General features: G+C 41.6%; 1 protein-coding gene across 2 annotated transcripts in view; it reads right to left on the reverse strand.

Annotated features, from left to right (window-relative positions):
• Nucleotides 1-3,627: 3,627 nt before the first annotated feature.
• The window catches only part of SCAF11 (SR-related CTD associated factor 11), a 47,168-nt gene continuing 30,925 nt past the window's right edge, over nucleotides 3,628-19,870 (reverse strand). The window contains exons 9-15 of one of the 2 annotated variants that reach the window (XM_060244952.1): nucleotides 17,361-17,447; nucleotides 16,575-16,675; nucleotides 11,097-14,027; nucleotides 9,241-9,584; nucleotides 6,544-6,762; nucleotides 4,921-5,040; nucleotides 3,628-4,332 (exon numbers count right to left, since the gene is read on the reverse strand). In XM_060244952.1, coding sequence (XP_060100935.1) covers nucleotides 4,204-4,332; nucleotides 4,921-5,040; nucleotides 6,544-6,762; nucleotides 9,241-9,584; nucleotides 11,097-14,027; nucleotides 16,575-16,675; nucleotides 17,361-17,447 — 3,931 coding nt within the window. In that variant the 3' untranslated portion in view covers nucleotides 3,628-4,203. Of the gene's footprint in view, nucleotides 4,333-4,920; nucleotides 5,041-6,435; nucleotides 6,763-9,240; nucleotides 9,585-11,096; nucleotides 14,028-16,574; nucleotides 16,676-17,360; nucleotides 17,448-19,870 lie in introns of those variants that run through there. The other variant, XM_060244951.1, reaches the window with a different exon arrangement.

A 19,870-nucleotide genomic window follows, 5' to 3' on the forward strand; every position in this document is an offset into this window, starting at 1 on the left:
AAAGAGAAATAGTCTAAAAAAAAGTCCCAAGCACTCCAAAACAATGTTATAATCCAGTGTCCCTCTATTATTAGGTGCTTGCTGACTTCTCTAAACCTGGAGACACTTCTCCCAAAATTGGGGTGCAGGAACCTTGAACTAGATGATCATTTTGTCTCGTCCAGAGTCCTGGTTCACCCTGCTATGTAGCCTCCTTAAAAATGTTTACATTCATTTCAAAATGGAACAAGATAAAGCCTTCGCTGTTTTCAAATATTGCAGTACATTCTTCTAATCCGCTCCTTGTTCTCCTATTAGAATAAGGAACTGTTTGGAAGAACGTGTCCTGCAATATGTGAAAACAGCGAAGGCTTTATCTTGTTCCATTTTGAAATGAATGTAAACATTTTAAAGGCGGCTACATAGCAAGGTGAACCAGGATTCTCAACAGAGACAAAATGATCATCAAGCTCAAAGTTCCTGCACTCCAGTTTTGGGAGAAGAGTCTCAGGTCCAGAGAAGTCAGCAAGCATCTAATAATAGAGGGACATTGGATTATAACATTGTTTTGGAGTGCTTGGGACTTTTTTTTTAGACTATTTCTCTCTACATGGTGAAGTGTTGCTGTATTATGTAATACTAGAAGGCCCATTGTGAAGAAAAATACAGTGGGCTCTAGGAGGCTCTAGGCAAGTGTCCCTCCACCTTTGCTGTCTTCCCATGCATCCAAGTGAAGGCATTCACTCCCCCTGCCCCCCACTGCACACACACATCTCAAAGGATCTCTGCCATCTGGGAGAACAGTTGTAATTTTGAGTGATCTCCAGCCCTCACCTAGAGATTGGCAACATTGGTTCCCCAGGAGGAAATGGCATGTCTGAGGTCCACCCCTCCTCAAACCCCACCCTTAAATCTCCAGGAATTTCCTAACCTGGAGTTGGCAACCCTATCTCCTTCCCTTTATATGCTCCTCTGACTTTAGGTTTCCACCACCTTCCCCCTCCCTGCAGCCTCTATAGGAAAATGATTATCTTTCTTCACAATGTGGGGGAGGACCAAAGCAGTTTACATCATTCTTATCCCCCCCCAAGTGATTTGAACAACATCCCTGTGAGGCAGGTTAGGCTGAAAGTCTGTGGAGTAGTCGGAAATCACCCAGTCAGCTTCCACAGCAAGAACCTGGGTCTGGTAGACCCTGTTCTGAAGCCCTAACTCCCATGCCTTCCTCAAACTCCACCACAGAATCTCCAGTGATTTCCCACCAACCTGGAAAAGTATTGCTAAAGGCCTCTGGGTGAGAGCCCCCCCCCTTACTATCTTCTCACAAAAGCAAAGGCATTCACTCCCCCACACCTCAAGGGGAGCTGATCTCTGCCATCTAGACAACAGATCTGTCTCCTCATCCTGGAGAAAATAACTGTTTTTAGGGTGGACTGTATGGCATTATATTCCCTTGAGGCCTCTCCCTTTCCTTATAAAAGCAGCCCGGGTTGCCTAGGAACAGCCTCTGGCTAGCTCTTCCCAGGGGACAGCCATGGGCTCTACTGGGAATGTTAATAGCTATATCTGTGGTCCTTGGAGGCTGTGGGTGCTGGGAGGCCTGTTGTGAAGCTGCAGTAGCTCTGGAGCCCTTTCTGAAGCTGGTTGACAGAGAGGACACAAAGAAGAGTTGGAGATGTGGCTGTCTCTGAGATAAGTCTGTTTTTGGCAGTTTGTTCAACATTTCAGGGTCTGCAGTGGGTGGGGGCAGCAGACTCAGCCAATGGGAGGCCAGAGACGGTGACCAACGTGTGATGGGCCAATAGTGTGTTCCCACAGGAACATGCTGAGAGAATCAGTTTTGCTGGCTACCAACAGCCACTCAGGTGGGAGAGAGGGGCAGACTCAACCAATGGCATGCAAGTACTCTTGATTGATACTTTGATGGGCCAAAGGCTGATACCCAACAGTCCCACCAAGCCCCAACCAATCAGGATTGTCAGATTTGCTACCATGACCGGAGAATTTTTATTACAGATTCCTGTGTATGCATTAAGTGTTCACTATATATGTTGCTGAGCATGAACCATAATACTTTAAACCCAAATCTGAAACCAGGGTTAGAAGTGGGTTCTGAACTCTGGGTTTTAAGCTAGCCTTGGTTCATTTAACTCTGTGCTGACATAATGTTAAGCTGCATCTCTCATCAAAGATGGAATGCAAGACTACAGGAAAACAGCTGAGTACTTGATCAGGAAACATTACATCTGCTCCATGACTGTATAGAGTAGAATGGCCAAGTTCAATTATTCACAGAACACAGTTAAGTATAAATATGTACAGTATGATTAAATCAGACTGACATAAGCGAATTACTGAGCTTTCCAATTGTGAGGTTTCAGTTGAATCTAGGCTGAATAGCCATGAACATATCTACTGGCATAAAACAAAATTTTCTTCTGAAATCTAAAACATGGCCTAACAGTAAAAAAATTATATCCATACTAAAACATTTCACAATATGTCTCTTTAATTATACACAATGCACACCCAAATAATTCATTGTCTGCAAAAATAAAAATCAACAGATAACTATTCTGACAGTGTTTTGTTCTATATTCCTCAGTTTGGGACCTTCTGTGCTAACTTGAGAGGTGCCTGGCTGTAGTGAAGAGCTCTCAGGAACACTGGATAAACTGTTTTAATAGCACTGTGCTTCAACTTTAAATCAAGCTGCCCCCTCCTACAACTCTAGATACAGACATCACAAACCTCTACTGTGTATAACAGGCAGGAACTTGTTGCCATGCCTACATGATTCTTCCTCCCCCTTTTTTTCAGAAGCCTTGGACCAAATTCAAGTTTACTCTGATTCCCAAATGCACCTGTCTGTCAAACTGGCATTGTTTCCTTCTTCATAAGCCAGGAGAACATTGATTGTTATCCAGACTTGTGGGAAAGAAGCAGACTTCGCCCAGTTGCCTGCATCATGATAAATAGTTCAATGAAAGGCTTCCAAAACCAGGAAGCCTTCAATCAGGGGACAAGAGGGGGGCACATATGAGCACAGCAGCAAGTAGTGCTTTGTATCTTTCATGAACCAACAGGCTTGCAGTGAGGCCAGTGTCAATCACTGCAAGCTTCAACCAAGATACTGCAAGTACAACCGCAGCATGCTTAAGGAATTCCTATCTAGGACTTGCATTCATTCCAACTCTATTATAAAAACTGGGAGCAATTCCAATTTTTGCATGAGAGTTAGGTCTCATGCATTGTATTAGGGCTTGACAATTTTTATGCAGCCAACATAATGAAAGAATCTTTGCTTGAGTGTATTTGGCTTTTACGTCACATGCCAACAACAGATAGCTTATGCTAGACCACGAGGTAACTGCCAAAGATATGACTGACGCTATTGCTTACACCATCTACCACATACTGAGTAGCAAAAAATTGTACTCCAAGTGTTGAAGGTAGCCTGCACTGAAAAATACCAGGCAAAACTGAAGTCAGGCATTTTGTACCCCCAAGACAAAAAATTAAGCACAAAATGCTTTTGAACTACACTGGAGAGCTGAAAGGTCATTTCCCTACACCAAGGTGAGGACAAAGCACTGGTTTTGGTTGCCTTCTGGAATTCCAACCAAAGCAAGAACTGAAAAGCCACAAAATAACAAGCAGCATAGCCTTTATTTGGTGTTACAATAGGAAAACCATGCCCACAATTCTGGGCACCAAAATTTGCTATGTTTTGTTTTTTGAAGAGTTCTACTCAGACACAGTGTGCTTTTAAAACACATGTTGAGCCTGTAAAATGAAGCAAAACACTTTGTTGTACTAGAACTGAAAGAGTTGGATAGGGTTGGCAGGAGGACCAAAGGAAAAAAATCACCTTGACTGATTTACATATATTGTACATACTCCTCTTCAAACATCAGTAATCTGGCAAACATCTGTGCCTCTCTGCACTCCACTGTTTGAACCAAGATACTGTACACATGTGGCATGCCCACAATTGTATATGACTAAGTGGGGGGGTGCTCTCTCTTTTTTCCTTTCAGTTTCTCTTTACATATCCTTTTGCAAAAGGATAAAGTTGCAGCATTAATCTGTATTTATAACAAAACATTATACACTATATTGAAAAATAATTTTATCAAAATCAGATCTCATCCACTATTTTTTGTTAATAGTCCATGTCAAAATTGCACTTTGCAGACATCTTGATGGCGTTTTTCAGCTGATTCATTTTTTTTCCACAGAAATTGCCTCTTCGGGGTTCTTCTTCCTTGAATGTTTGTATTTGTCCACATAAGCTTTGACCAAATTTGCCACTTTTGCAGAATTCACTTCCCCACTCTTGCTGTGACAAACCTAAATATAAAGAGCAGACCACTGCTTAAGCATCAATACTTAGTCTATGCCAATTCCATCGATCATATGATTACAAGGAAGAGTCCTCCTTATAGGAAATGCACTGTGCCATACTTACTCAGACACCTTCCCCCATCGAGCACAAACAGCCCTTTGCTATCTGTCGATAGGCAAGCTTAAGTGGCTTATACAAATTTTAGTACCGGGGGGGGAGGGGGGGATGGGGTTTTGAAAGAAAAGCCACTGAAGCCGAAGCACGCGAGGCACTTCAGGGTAGAAATAGTACATCAGGATGGCAAGAGGATAAATTCACACGCTCTTTTGAGACAGAAAAGGCAAGGCTAACTTTATATAGTTAATATCCACTTTTCACTATATCTTAAAAAGTCTTGAGTGAAGTATTCTGCAGAACACCAAAGCCTGCTTCCTTGCATCACTGTGTTTCCTCCTTTTTCAAAAGGGATAAAAGAACCCAGAGCTCTAATATGGGGTTTAGCTGAGCAGAAGTCTGCTTGCAAAGCAAAGATTTCTGCTTGCACAAGGCCATGCTTAGACACCAGTTTTAGATATTAATGGAAAATCACTTACCTTATCTACGGCTTTTCTCACAATCTCTTTATATTCTTCTTTCGAAATATCTTTGTTTTGGTAAAATGGCTTAATAGCTAATTTTACTTCTTGTGCAGCTTTTTCCTGAATTAGCAGTTTCTACAAAACAAGGTTCATGCTACTTGAGAAAACATCACAGAACTACAGTTTTTTAGTGTAATACTGCATCAGCATAAGTACAAAAACAGAACAACTGATTATGTACATTTAAAGAGGCAAGCCAATGTAATAGCTGATTTCAACAGTGATTGTAATGGACTGAAGCGGTTAGGGAACAGCTTGCTCTGATTGGCTGAGCTGCAACCATGGATACCAAATGTATTGATTGCAAAGAGGCCTGTGTGTGGGGGGGGGAGCCTCACAGTTCAGTTCAGTTTTTGTACTGAAGGAGTTCAGTTGAATATAGCAACTGGGAAGGAGCTCAGAACAGCCTGTGGGCTGAGTTCCTTGTAAGACAGAACTGATTTTAGGGTTTCTGTGAGAGAGTTATTTGGAAGAAGGGGCAAAGCCAGGCTCTTTCTGTGAGGAAACTCTGAGTGGTAGCAGAGGGGAACTGAAGTCTACTGAGGAGATCTGTCAGCACTTCAGGGCAGACTCCTGGTTCAATTAAGACCACACCAACCCACTGGGGGAGAGACTAGATCCTTGTGACTAAGAAGAAATCCCAGGAGACAGACAGGGACACTAGATGGGTGGGACTGAGACACACAGGATTGAGGGGCTTGTGAGATAGCACTAAAGGGTATGAGTCCTGAGGCATCGCTCTAACGTCTGGGGTGTGCCTGTATGCTAGTGAGAGTCTGTGTGGGGAAAATTATGGCACAAGTCAGATAGTCCTCAGTGTGAAAGGCAAAGAGTGTGTGACTCTATTTATTTTATAATCCTTCTCTGTATAGTGTTCCTAGTACTAAGGAAGCACTGCCTGCCTGTTTAGTACCTGCTTGTTAGTTTTGTATATCTTCTGCCAGTTTTATATTTTATAATACTTCAGCCTGCCAACATCTCTGGTGTTTTGAAATGGTCTGTTTAGCTGAACTTCTGCCTACCAACTGATTTGTTAATAGCTAAAGGAATAATTATTATTTTACACCCTCCTTTGCCTTTTGTAAATCAATAAATATACTTTTTGGTTTTGAATTTGAAAACGTCTGGTGCTTAGTTATTTTCTGACAGGATTTTATTTGGTGTGCCTGAGGTAATGTGTGAAGGTGACAGAAAAATTCATAGCGGTCACTTCTCCCCAAGCTGACATAGATGGTCCCTCACAGTGATACAAGCAATCTAAAAAAGGCCTGTGAACGATCATTTACCTGGCTGCTTCTGGTAAAACACCAGCAGCCCCCAACAACCCAGACAAGAAAGTTTTAAAAAAAAACCCAGCCAATCTTGCCTTGCATACATGTTACTAACACAAGGTACATATAGGCAGGCAAGCTAGATGACTGATATACATTTGACATTTTCTCTCTAACATTATGAACTGTGTGCTATCAATTTGCTGAGCTAAGTGTTGAGTGGTAGCATACAACACTAAATACAAATCAATTCTCTCCAATCTCAGCACTACAGAATTATGCATATTGCTTTTGGTGTTGAACTTGCCTGGTCTTTTTTTGAGCTATCTGCGCTGGCTTCCACCGTTACGCTTACTTTGCTTTCAGTCAATTTTACAGCAGAATTAGAAGATTTGATGTTACTTGACAACGCTGCATTACCAGAACTTGGTCCCTGAACTACTTCCATGCTTCCCAAAGCTGCTGTTGAAGCAGGCAGGATTGGTGTACCCATATTGTTGACTCCATGGGAAGTACTAGGAATAGCCTGTTTTTAAGAAGATCAGAAGTTAGACTAAACCCGAAGACAGGCCCGGTCTCTCTTTAATGATGCACTTTGGGATAGCTGTTAGAAGAGTGGCATACACATATTAATATAAATTAAAAAGTTACTATGCTTCTATTTTCAAGCAAGACTTCTTCCTATAATTTTTTAGTAAGGATACAAAATGCATCAAGGATTGTATAATGGCAAATTAATCAAGAGTCTGCAGCTAAAGCTCAGGACTTTCTCTAGTAGTAGTAGAAGATGATGATGATACTGGATTTATATCCCGCCCTCCACTCCGAAGAGTCTCAGAGCGGCTCACAATCTCCTTTACCTTCCTCCCCCACAACAGACACCCTGTGAGGTGGGTGGGGCTGGAAGGGTCTCACAGCAGCTGCCCTTTCAAGGACAACCTCTGCCAGAGCTATGGCTGACCCAAGGCCATGCCAGCAGGTGCAAGTGGGGAATCAAACCCAGTTCTCCCAGATAAGAGTCCACACACTTAATCACTACACCAAACTGGCTCTCTAGGATGACAACCACAATACAGAATCAATCCTATTTCAGGCATTGACCAGTTCCCATCCAGTATTAGCAGCAATCCAAAGGGCACACATGATAAGTGAAAATATGCATGTTAATTTCCCCCCCTGTAAACTGGGAGACAATCATTGCAGAACTCTATTGCACTACAGAAGGAGAATCCTTCCCATCAATCAAGAGCAGCTCAGAACACACCAGGCAGAACAGCTGTGGCAAAAAGGATGCCAAAACAACTGCAATCACATAGAGAGTTAGTTGGTGAGTGAATGGCAACAGTGTCTGTATGAGAAGAATACTGACCATTCTGTAAAGGGGCAAAGACCTCCCCCCAAGAGGCACAAGGTCAGTGGCCTGCCAGCTAAGACTAACGATATGAGAGAACTAGATCCATCTTCCTCACAAGTGACTGATGGAGACTCATGGAAATCTGGTTTTACTCCTGGAGTAAAGCTGTAACACATTTGAGTTGGCTCTACACACTTCCAAGCCAGTATTAGACAGAGACGCTATGAGTACAAACACATACCCAAATCACATCCCAAACAGTAGCAGTGACTCCCAACACTGCTCTTGTTTATTTTTGAGGTATCATCCTTAAGAAAGGAGGCAGAAGCACCCAGGAGTAGCCAACACTGGTTCATGTCTACTTCTGGGAATGAATGGATACTTCCCAGTAAAGTCTTCTTCAGTCACAAAAGGACTTGTAGGAAACTCCACCCTTCTCTCAAATGTACACACCACTTGTCCCTGGATAGATGACTGTGGGACTCCGAGTCAGTTCACAGGAAGCTCCTCCTTCCTATCCCAACTCCCCCACCCCTGTTTCTGATGCAGAACTTCCTTGTGCTCCCTTTCATATTTCTGTTGGATTAGTTTTTCTGTAAATAAATTACAGGGAATGAGTATTGTGGCTAATTTCAAAACTAGGCAAGAGTCCCTCATAGCACACATTAGCAAGCAAAATCCATGCTGTTTAATAAGGAATCTTGAATCAGATGAATAAGCAAAATGTATAGAACCACATGTTAACAAACTCCATCACATGCATACAAAATGTGAACAAGGTGGTTCCCAGAATAAGTAGGGCTATCAGAAGAGGATTTAACATATGGAATCAATCATGTTGTAGCCAGCTTCTCTGAACCTTCTGGAAACAATTTTCATTACTCTTCCTGCTCCCCCCCCTTTCATTAAATTCCTAGGAAACAGGATAACAACATTAATGGAAAGGACTTATACAGCTATTTAGGTAATGTTTAGCTAGACCCAAGTCATGCAGTCCATTGTGGCACAGACAGTATTCCATCCCATTGTGCCATCCACACTACAGAACTAAAATATGCAACCAATGGGTGAGATCCAGTGCAGCATTTCTGTGGGTGCAAAGACTTCTGCATGAGGTGTGCAACTTTCAACCCCTCCCCCAGAAGTAGCTTGAAACATGCCCCTAACACACCCCAATACTGTTTTGACCTAGCCCTCTACCTATGGAAATTCTGCAATGGATTCAATTAAACAATCATGTTGGATCAGATCAAGTCTTCACACCAGCAATGTATCTACCTGAAAAGCTGACAATGTTTAGATAGGAACTTACAGGTAATCAATCTGAGTTACATGGTTTCATATGCTTGAAGCCAATCATGCAGAAATGACAACCATACTATAAAACATATGGATTGGATCTTAATCAGGGGATGACTTCCCTCCCACTACTAACTTATAAATAGGAAAAGTGATTTCTGATAGAAATTATATTTTCCATTTAATATCACACCTATTCAATTAGGTACAATTTGACCTGCAATGGGTTTCAACATTATATTTAAAGAAAATTACGAACTGGTTATGTCAGACATAGCATTCATACAAAATAGGACGACCTGAGCCACAATGCTAAAATCGGACAGTATTTTGTCACACTGAAATACATACCTGCAACTGTTTTCCATCCAGTTGGGAGGCAACATAATTAACTTGCTGGGATGGTGGTGGTGGTGGTGGAGGTGGTGGTGGTCCCTGAGACATATTTGTGGGTGTTGCTACCTGGACAAGAGGCACTCCTGTATGAAGATGCATGGGCACTGGTGGTGGGAGGTTAAATGGATTGTGTTGAATGTTCATAATAGGAGCATGAACACCCATTGGATATGGGAAGATATTCATTGCCTGATGCTGTGTATTTACTGGTGTCATTACATTCATCTGTGGTTGCATGATGTTTATCGCTAGTTGAGAATTATCTCCTTGTTGGTTGGTTTGGTCTTTGAAGTTTGGATCTATCAGACAGAGAAAAAACATCTGAAGATGTTTGGTTCTGAACAGCTTTACAAAAAACCCAGATGCCCTGCTGACCCTGACTGATTTACTGTAGCATAAAGTAATTTTGCCAGATATGTAGACAACATAGCTTGGGTTCTATGGAATATGAAAATAAAAAGTTAAGAGGACTCCATTTTGATGGAGATATTCCTTGAATTATTATGTTATGATCCCATAAACATCTTCCTACTATATTTACTGTCAATCAGTACAATGTGATTATACTTTGCAGCAGGCCCGTAGCCAGAAAATTCCGGTTGGGGGGCCCCACGGGAAAAATGTTTGAATGGAGGGCCCACCCTCAGGCGGCCCTCACTCTCCCTGCCGCCACTCCCCCCCCGCAGCTCTGGCAGCCCCGCCCCATCTGCGAGGTTCCTCCCCCTCCCTCCCACCCACTCACCCTCTGGGTGAAAGAGTAAAGAGAGGGCTCCTGCAAGGTGCCCCCCTGCTGATCATGTGATCGGCTGGAAAAGCTGCTCTGAAGCTAGTATCTACACCGGCTTTCCGGCGCGATCAGCAAGTTCAGTGCTGGGACGACCAGCACAACTTGCTGATCGCGCCGGGAAGCCAGTGTAGGAGCCGTCAGCTTCAGTGTGGCTTTTCCAGCTGATCATGCGATCGGCAGGGGGGCACCTTGCAGGAGCCCACTCTTTATTCTTTCGCCTGGTGGGTGAGTAGGTGGCTGGGAGGGGGAGGTGCTGTGCAGAGGGGGGCGGGGCCACCAAAGCCATGGAAAAAAGTGGCGGTGGAGAGAGCAGGGGCCGGGAAAAGGAGGGGCCATAAAGGTCCGAGGGGGGGTTGGGTGGAGAGGCCATACCCCCCCAGGGCCACAGGCCTGCTTTGCAAATTCCAATCAATTTTAGTTAAAAGATGCAGTAAAAGTTCAAAGCAAACATTTAGTTTGTATGAGAGATATGCATGATCTTTCTAAAGCTTAAGATGTTTACAGAGTTCCAATGGAAGACTCCAAGGAATATTTCATTGGAACTTAGGGATAATGCAGTGGTCTTCTGCAATGTAAGCAAAACAGAGCTGGAGGAATTTTCTTTTTAAATCTTCATTAAAACTCTGAAAGACTGCGTGTAGCTCTCTCACAAGTAGTTGTAAAAGGAAATTTAAATATATATACAAGTTTGCACGCAATTTTCGTTCTGTTCTCCATACAAAATTGCCTTTGAAGGCAATTAAGCATTCTTAATATTTCTACCCTACATCTTCATTTTAACAGATTTTCCAGTGCTGCATGAAATGGATTCATCCCTGCTATATTCAGCTTAATCGTCCTCTATGCAGAGTGAACTGGAAAGTAGAAAGATGACCACTTTGATGAGCTTTCCTGTATGCTTTTCATTGCACAGAAAGTAAACTTGGCAACTAATTTTTGGTTTCCATAAAAAAAAAAGTTATGAAAAAACTACTCCCTACTCTCTACCCCCAAACTCATAAGAAAATGTGAGAAAGGCTTCTACCTTGCTCAGGTTCTGCTGCTTCCTCTTGTCTTGTCCATGCAGACTGTGGACTTGGAGAATTTCTGCCTCTTCTGGAATAATAATTCTGCACATCTGCTGGTAAAGTCTTTCTTACAGCCCAGCTCGATGCAGACGTCCAGCCAGATCTATCAGCAGGTGTATCAAAAGAGAAGTCTTGCTCTGACTTGCGTTTGTATGGCTGATGTTCTGGATATCTTGAACTTTCATTCCCGGTACTATTAATGTTCCCTGAGTGGGGCTTCCGAGTTTGCCAGCAATTTTCGTTTTGTTCACTGTACAAAAAGCCACCTCTGCCACGACCACCTCTGCTTCGGCCACCTCTGCCACGATTTGAATTCCAACTAGACCCAAAGTTTCTATTCCAAGGAGGCCCTGAATTATTGTGTCTGTTTTCTTCCCACGGTGGACTTTTAAATTTTTCCCTATCTCTGTTCCTACTTTCTGGAACAGAATTTATCCTTTCCATTACCCAGTCTGGATAATCTTTTCTATACTGGTCAGGATCAAGTGGTGTTTCATCATCTTTGTTTGTGCTGTCCCTTTCTCTCTTCATGTTCTCAGACAGCTTATTCTGATCATTTCTTTTATACCTATCATTTCCTCTTGGACTTCTCCAGTTGTCATTTGTCCACCGTTCTTTCCATCTAGGAGGTGAATAGCTATCTCTCTCATTTCTAGGGAATGAGGGGCCTTTGTTCCTTGGTCTGGATCTGGATCTGGATCTAGATCTTGAGCGTGATTGTGACCATCTTCTCCTACCCCTCTCTCTGTCATGATCTCGTCTTAGCCCCTCTTTATCACTATCTCTATCACTACTCTGAGACCTACATTTGTGCCTCGGAGAAGAGTCTTTTGCTCGCATCCGTGATGACCTCTTTTCTCTCAATCCATCCCTCTTTGGTGAACTAGAAGGAGATCTCCTCCCTTCTCTCAGCAGATCCCTCTTTGGGGACTGAGACAAAGATCGCCTCTCTCCTCTCAGCAGATCTCTCTTTGGAGAGTGAGACTGAGACCTACCTTCTCTCTGAGGATCTCTCTTTGGAGACTGAGACAGAGACCTCCCTTCCCTTGGCTGATCCCTCTTTGGAGACTGGGATAAAGATTTTTTCCTTTTTCTTAGCAAATCCCTCTTTGGAGACTGGGATAGAGACCTTTGCCCTTCTTTGGAACTATCCCTTTTGGGAGACTGAGACACCTTGGCTTCAGTCACAATCTCCTTTCGGGGAGACCGAGACATCCTGCCTTCAACCACAGTTGACCTTTCAGGAGATGGAGACTGAGATTTTCTTCCTTCTCGCTTGGCTGGAGACCAAGTTGTTGATGGAGAATGAAATCTTGATCTTCTAGTTCGAGTCTTTTTATCTTTTTTAAGTTCTGCAGAGCATTCAGATTCTTCTCTCTTTTCTGGATTTGTAAAGCCTATAGAGTGTTTCATTTCCTGTGGTAAGGGACCCACCTCTTGCTCTACAATGCCACTCACTAGTGGCTGGTCTACGTGAATATCATTCTGGTCACTGCTAAATGAATCACATTCCATAGCTACTATCTCATTGTTATCTTCACTGAAATGTTTAACATCATCAGTAAGCATAATAGGCAATACACTCATTTTAGATGCTTCTGTTGCCTCTTCTGAAGATCGGTCATGTTTATTACCTGAAGCAACGTTCATCGATAAATCAGTAGATTTTTGGTCTTCTTTATTTTCAAGAGTATTTGCTTTTTTCTCTTCAGTTTCAGGATCTTCCACTTCCAGTGGTACCTGGAGCTCCAGTAATTTGCTTCTAGGACTACCTAATGGCTGCTCTTCTCTCACCACAGATTCTTCTGGAAATGAATTGCCACAATGACTTGCCAGAGGCTCCTCAGGACTCTCATTTCCTGTCCTGTCCAACACCTCACCTGTTACTACTACAGATTCCGATTTCCTTAGTGCATCATTTTCAGTGCCAGACATCAGCTGCTTTTCTGATTCCACACATTCCAGTATCTCCTGTAACTCATTTTCAGGGCTGGGCAATGGCTCATCTGCTACTGCCTCAGATTTATCTCCCAGTGCTAATTTGTCCTCAGAAATATCCAGAGGCTGGTCTCCTACTGCCACCAATTCAACCTTTCCTGGCAATTCAGTTTTTGAATTGCCTAATTCCTGAAGCTGATGTGCAAGCGTTACTGTGTCATCAGACAATTCTTCTCCAGAAAGATATACAGGTTGGTCTACTTGTTCAATGGTGCTTACATATTGCCTTTCACTTTCAATTTCAGTATCATCTGCTGCATCACATTTCCCAGTTTCTCCTTCAGGAGTGAGCAAAGGTGGTTCTGGAACACAGGGATCCATGTCTAACACTTCTGAAGTATCTGGCACTTTGCAAGAGTTTTCTGTAAGTTCCTGACATTTTATAAGGTCGATGGAATTTTCTAAGCCATTAGCAGACTGCAGTTCTACACTACTTTTGTGACTAAAATCAGAGGTACTCTTTTCAGTATCTGGAGAATGACCTTTATCTAACAGCACTGTTACCTCTGCCTCGGAGTTACCTTCTTCTACTAGATCACTAGATGGCTTTTTACAACGTCCATAACTTCTGAGTTTCTTCTTAACTAAAGGTTCCTGCTGTTTCACTGCTCTCTTTGCCTTTCGTTTTGGAGGTAATTTTTCAGAATCTGCACATGAAGCATTCACAAAAGAGCTACCATCACCACTGGCCTCACAACCAGAACTGCTTGATTTTGGAGAACTATGAGACTGATTTGCAGTTTCTGTTTTAGCATTCCGGGCAGATCTCCTTCTAGGAGTATTATCTGAAATCTTCCTTCTTGTTCCTCTTGTGCCAGCTGTACCAGAAGTTTGTTTTTTCTCCTCTCCTTCCTGGACATAGGTAACAGCATATCCTTTTACTGAAGATCCTAAAGGTTTTTTTTTTTAAAAAAATGTTGACATGATGAACAAACAGTTTCATTTTAGAAATGCCCACATATTATTCATTGTTAACAGCCTGAACAGCAACTTCCTTTATTCAGTTTCTTAAGGAACTTAATTCAAAGATGTCCTTGTTTCTGTAGGACCTCAACTCAAAGATGACCTTGTTTCTGTAGTCCACTCTTTCCAAAATAACTACACATATCAAAATTCATATGCAGAATCCCAGAAACGCTTATTTAGATGGCCTTACAGTTGCTTAGTTGCCTGATTTTAAAGAACTTCAGCCATTTTTGCCTGTTGTACTTGAAGTTTTTCCTGAAACTACCTACAGTGCTATTCATTCTTTTCAAACTGTCTGAAAACCCATTCCTTTCATTAAGCTATTTACACCTCAGAAGACATCACCAAGGAAATGAAATTCAAATATGTACAAATGCATTGGCTCAAATTCCTCTCAAGTTACCCTGTGAACCTCATCTGTTCCTCCCCCTCTCACTTAAATTCAGACTGCAAGTCCCTTACCACAGGGAACCATATTTTACTTAAGCTACTCTATACACCACCATGTACGACAAGGCCACAATATTATTTGGTTTAAACTTTCTGCTTATTTTGCTCTTGTTGCAGGTTAGGTTCACAGTTAGTTTTCTAATTGTTTCATCTAAGGCTGCTAATCCTTGGGTTGTCTTTTATTGCATTATTTTATTAACATTGTTTTACCTGTGAAAACAAACACCTAATATTGAGATGGGATAGTAACTAAATATTTTTTACATTATTTTACTGGAAGCCTGTCTATCAATAGTAAGGTAAATTTATTTGGTCACCATTTCTAAGACATGAAAGACCTTGGTATTTTTGGTTTGTGGTTCACTACAGACTTTTACTGAAAAAAAAGATGAATTGCTGGTGTTACATTTAAAATAGCTACCATGGCCAAGTTACTGCACTGTAGTGTACATAAAAAAATATAAAACAAAACAAAAATCTTAATAAAATATAAGTTAGAAATTTAAAATCAATGAAATGTGCATACAAAAGCTGTTTCTTTCTGGTGCTACAGAGGATGGTAAGCATAACCTCCTTATGGATTTCACGTCAGCCTAATGAATGCACCTCAAGGCTGCTTCCAGCCCAATGGTCAGCTCATGAAATCACCATGAAGAGGAGAAGGACAGGACAGCCTTAAAAGTGTAGAAACTGAATGAGAGCTTTATGGCACAAAGTGGATGAGTGCATTATGGAATGAACTTCAATCACTTAGAAAACTAGTTGATGGGTTCATAGTAACATAATCAGTAAGAGAGGAGCAGCGTCTTCTGAGTCACTGTTGTTTTGGCGAACTTGTAAGATAAACCCAAGAATATACACCCAGGCTGGACAGAAATACAAGCCATATGATTGCTGCTAAACCACCCTCAAACTATAGCTATGCTACTATAGGTACTATCTATCTATCTATCTATATATATATATATATATATATATATATATATATATATATATATATATATATATATATATATATATATATATATATATCTATCAGTGTCATATATTTGTCTACCAATTATTATGTTTATCTGGATAGATAAACCTTTGGTGTACACCTGAATACTAGAGAGCTATGGCGGCTTGGTTACATCTGAGGGGAGGGGTAAGGAAAGAAGAAGGAGTGTGCATTCCAAGCTGAATAAATACCCAAAAAGTACCTCATCAGTATTTTTCAGGGATTTATTCAAACAAATCAGAATAGAGAAATAGCCACACCCAAATAAAAGCTGATATTAGCTTATCAAGCTGTGCTGCCACAGCATGACTCAGCAAGTTAACTCAGAAGGCATTTAAACTTTAAATGACTTCTGAACTCCATTATATCCTATGGGGACTGTACGATGGAGCCAAATAATTCAGGTTTCCCAAATATTTATCCATATCCCAAACAGTGTTCCCTCTAAACCAAGTTAGCGCAAGCTAGCTCACATATTTTTAGCCTCCAGCTCACACATTTTTATCTTAGCTCAGGAAAAATGGCCCCAGAGCACAATAATTTATGCAGTAGCTCACAACTTTAGTGCTAGTAGCTCACAAAGTAGAATTTTTGCTCAAAAGACTCTGCAGCTTAGAGGAAACATTGATCCCAATACAATGCTTAGGAGGTATTAGAGAATATTCAGGAATATAAATATTTTTTTGGTCCAATAGGCCTGAACTGGAGAGGGGAAAACATTTTTTTTCCCCCTAGAAGGAAGAGATAAACTGTAACACCATTAAATGCTGTCCTATCACAAGCTGAAGATTCTATGTTGCCCACCCACTGTGACAATCATCTCATGTCTAACCCCCAATCTAGGACAACTCATCATGAAATACTTTATGTCCATATGAAAAACCACTCTTATATACCTTTACCCATCTTAAGTGCACAGGCACATCTGTATTAACATACTCTTAACAGATCAGAATATTAGTGTTTATAGTTAAACATTGCTTTATATAGACTATAAATAAAACTTACAAAAAGAAATTACCAAAGTTTTCCAAAGGCGTAGTGTTTATTGGAAAGGGAGTTCCCACTGCAACACTGGGTACCCGGAGACAAGTTTCCATTTCATAGCATATGGAAGGGATTCTGTAAAAAATTAAACAATTTAAAAACAAGACTTACATAAGGAGCGCTCGAGAAAACAGTATCTATCATATGTCAGATAAATATAAATTACATATTTGAAAACTAACAACAAAAACCTCAAACTAGTTGTGAGACCCCTCTTTAGACTTAAAAGTTTGTTATCTTAGCCAAACTGCTTACTGGATGTCAATGGCTTGGAAAAATCTAACTCATCTGAAGGAAAGTTTATATTATTACTTTCAGTGATGAAACAACATTTATTGCCTTTTATTGAGTCAAAATATAAATATATTGTCTCCTTGTAACTTTTCCTTGGTTCTCCCTGCCTCCCCAGCACCATTGTTAATACTAAGCTTATGCACTATGTCTTAAAAACAAGCAAACCTGTAGCCAGCATTGGTTCTGAACATCATGGTGATCTAAAAGTTTTACATGAAGCTCTGACCAAAAAAACTCACACACTAAACCATGGGTTAGTCAAGGCTCTATTTGCTTACAGTATATGATGCAATTCTATTCCAAAGCACATTTTAGTACAACAGTTTAATTTTGCATGTTAAGTTGTAAGACTGCCAGAAACATTAATATGACTGTAACATTGATACTAGCTGTTTTTAGATACTGTAACTACTGTCACAATATTTTTTTAAAAGGAAGTCTATAATCATCGGAAATGAAGTTTTACCTTTCTACTCTAGCCAGCAAAGAAAAAGACCGCTCCAGTTCTCTTCTTTTGTGTTCAACAATTGTGTCAATTTTGCTGATCTCTATACTGGAAAAGAATTTTTTGAAAATAATTTGTTTTTCTTTTTCTAAGCACATTGTTACAAAGATGTTTGAGTAAAAATATCAACACAAATAGATTCAATACAAGTAACATCACCAAATGTCATTGGAGGGTGACAAAACATGCACAGTATGTCACGGAAATGAGTACACTCCCTCACATTTTGTAAATATTTAAGTATATCTTTTCATGTGACAACACTGAAGAAATGACACTTGGCTACAATGTAAAGTAGTGAGTCTACAGCTTGTATAACAATGTAAATGCGCTGTCCCCTCAGAATTATGCAACACACAGCCATTAATGTCTAAACTGCTGACAACGAAAGGGAGTACACCCCTAAGTGATAATGTGCAAATGGGGTCCAAGTAGCCGTTTTCCCTTTTCCTTGTTAATGGTACAAGGTATCAAGTGTGAAGGGGGAGCAGGTTATCACTCTCACTCCCTCATACTGGTCACTGGAAGTTCCACATGGCACCTCATGGCAATGAACTCTCTGAGGATCTGAAAAAACAAATTGCTGCTCTACATAAAGATGACCTAGGCTATAAGAAGATTGCCAAGACCCTGAAACTGAGCTGCAGCACAGTGGCCAAGACCATACAGCAGTTTAACATGACAGGTTCCACTCAGAACAGGCCTCACCATGGTCGACCAAAGAAGTTGAGTGCTCGTGCTCAGCATCATATCCAGAGGTTGGCTTTGGGAAATAGACGTATGAGTGTTGCCAGCATTGCTACAGAGGTTGAAGGGTGGGGGGGTCAGCCTGTCAGTGCTGAGACCATATGCCGCACGCTGCATCAAACTGGTCTGCAGGGCTGTCGTCCCAGAAGGAAGCCTCTTCTAAAGATGATGCACAAAAAAGTCCGCAAATGGTTTGCTGCAAACAAGCAGACTAAGGACATGGATTTCTGGAACCATGTCCTGTGGTCCGATGAGACCAAGATAAACTTATTTGGTTCAGATGGTGTCAAGCGTGTGTGGCAGCAACCAGGTGAGGAGTACAAAGACAAGTGTGTCTTGCCTACAGTCAAGCATGGTGGTGGGAATGTCATGGTCTGGGGCTGCATGAGTGCTGCCGGCACTGGGGAGCTAAAGTTCATTGAGGGAACCATGAATGCCAACATGTACTGTGACATACTGAAGCAGAGCATGATCCCCTCCCTTCGAAGCCTGGGCCGCAAGGCAGTATTCCAACATGATCCCAAACACACCTCCAAAACGACCACTGCCTTGCTAAAGAAGCTGAGGGTAAAGGTGATGGCCTGGCCAAGCATGTCTCCAGACCTAAACCCTATTGAGCATCTGTGGGGCATCCTGAAACGGAAGGTGGAGGTGTGCAAGGTCTCTAACATCTACCAGCTACGTGACGTCATCATGGAGGAGTGGAAGAGGACTCCAGTGGCAACCTGTGAAGCTCTGGTGAACTCTATGCCCAAGAGGGTTAAGGCAGTGCTGGAAAATAATGGTGGCCACACAAAATATTGACACTTTGGGCCCCATTTGGACATTATCACTTAGGGGTGTACTCACTTTCGTTGCCAGCAGTTTAGACATTAATGGCTGTGTGCTGCATAATTTTGAGGGGACAGCACATTTACACTGTTATACAAGCTGTAGACTCACTACTTTACATTGTAGCCAAGTGTCATTTCTTCAGTGTTGTCAAATGAAAAGTTATACTTAAATAGCTACCAAATGTGAGGGGGTGTACTCACTTCTGTGACATACCATATATGCTACATTAAGAATTTCAGAACACTTCACATTTGGTTGGATCCTGTGGATCTGTTCTGCTAGCAGAAGTGTTTTCCTCCAGTGGAGAGAGCATTCCTCTATTAAGTAAAACTCTTTGGAGCCTCTTGTGACAGGGGAATCACCTCTGCTAAGGGAAGAGATCAACACGATCCACCATGTTTTCAGTAAGCCTTAAAGCAGACCTGTAGTAACCAATTATTATTCCCAAACTACAAATGGAAGGGCTGAGGCAGAAACAGGCTCTTGACTCTTTTAAAATGAGAACAGAATGGGAGCTGAACTTTCTGACTCAATCTGGGGTGGTCAACTATACCCAAGGGAAGAACTAGTCACAAATGCATACTCTGGTCAAAGACCAGAAAACAGATAGATCTGTGGCACGATAGTACATTTCTAGCATTTCAGTCAAGATTAATTAGGTATTTTAAAAAATGTGGTTACATCTTTGATAGTAAGAGCTAATGTGCCTGCCAGGCAAACTCTGCTCAAACAGGAATCTCTATACTCCTTTATGTACTCTAAAGCAGTGGTCCCCAAACTTTTTGGCACCAGGGACTGGTTTTGTGGAAGATGATTTTTCCACGGACTAGGGTAGTGGGGGGTGGGGAGCAATAGTTATGGGATGATACAATTGTGCACTTTATTTCAAG

This window comes from Heteronotia binoei, chromosome 8 (genome assembly GCF_032191835.1).
Source record: "Heteronotia binoei isolate CCM8104 ecotype False Entrance Well chromosome 8, APGP_CSIRO_Hbin_v1, whole genome shotgun sequence".
NCBI classification, from domain to species: domain Eukaryota; kingdom Metazoa; phylum Chordata; class Lepidosauria; order Squamata; family Gekkonidae; genus Heteronotia; species Heteronotia binoei.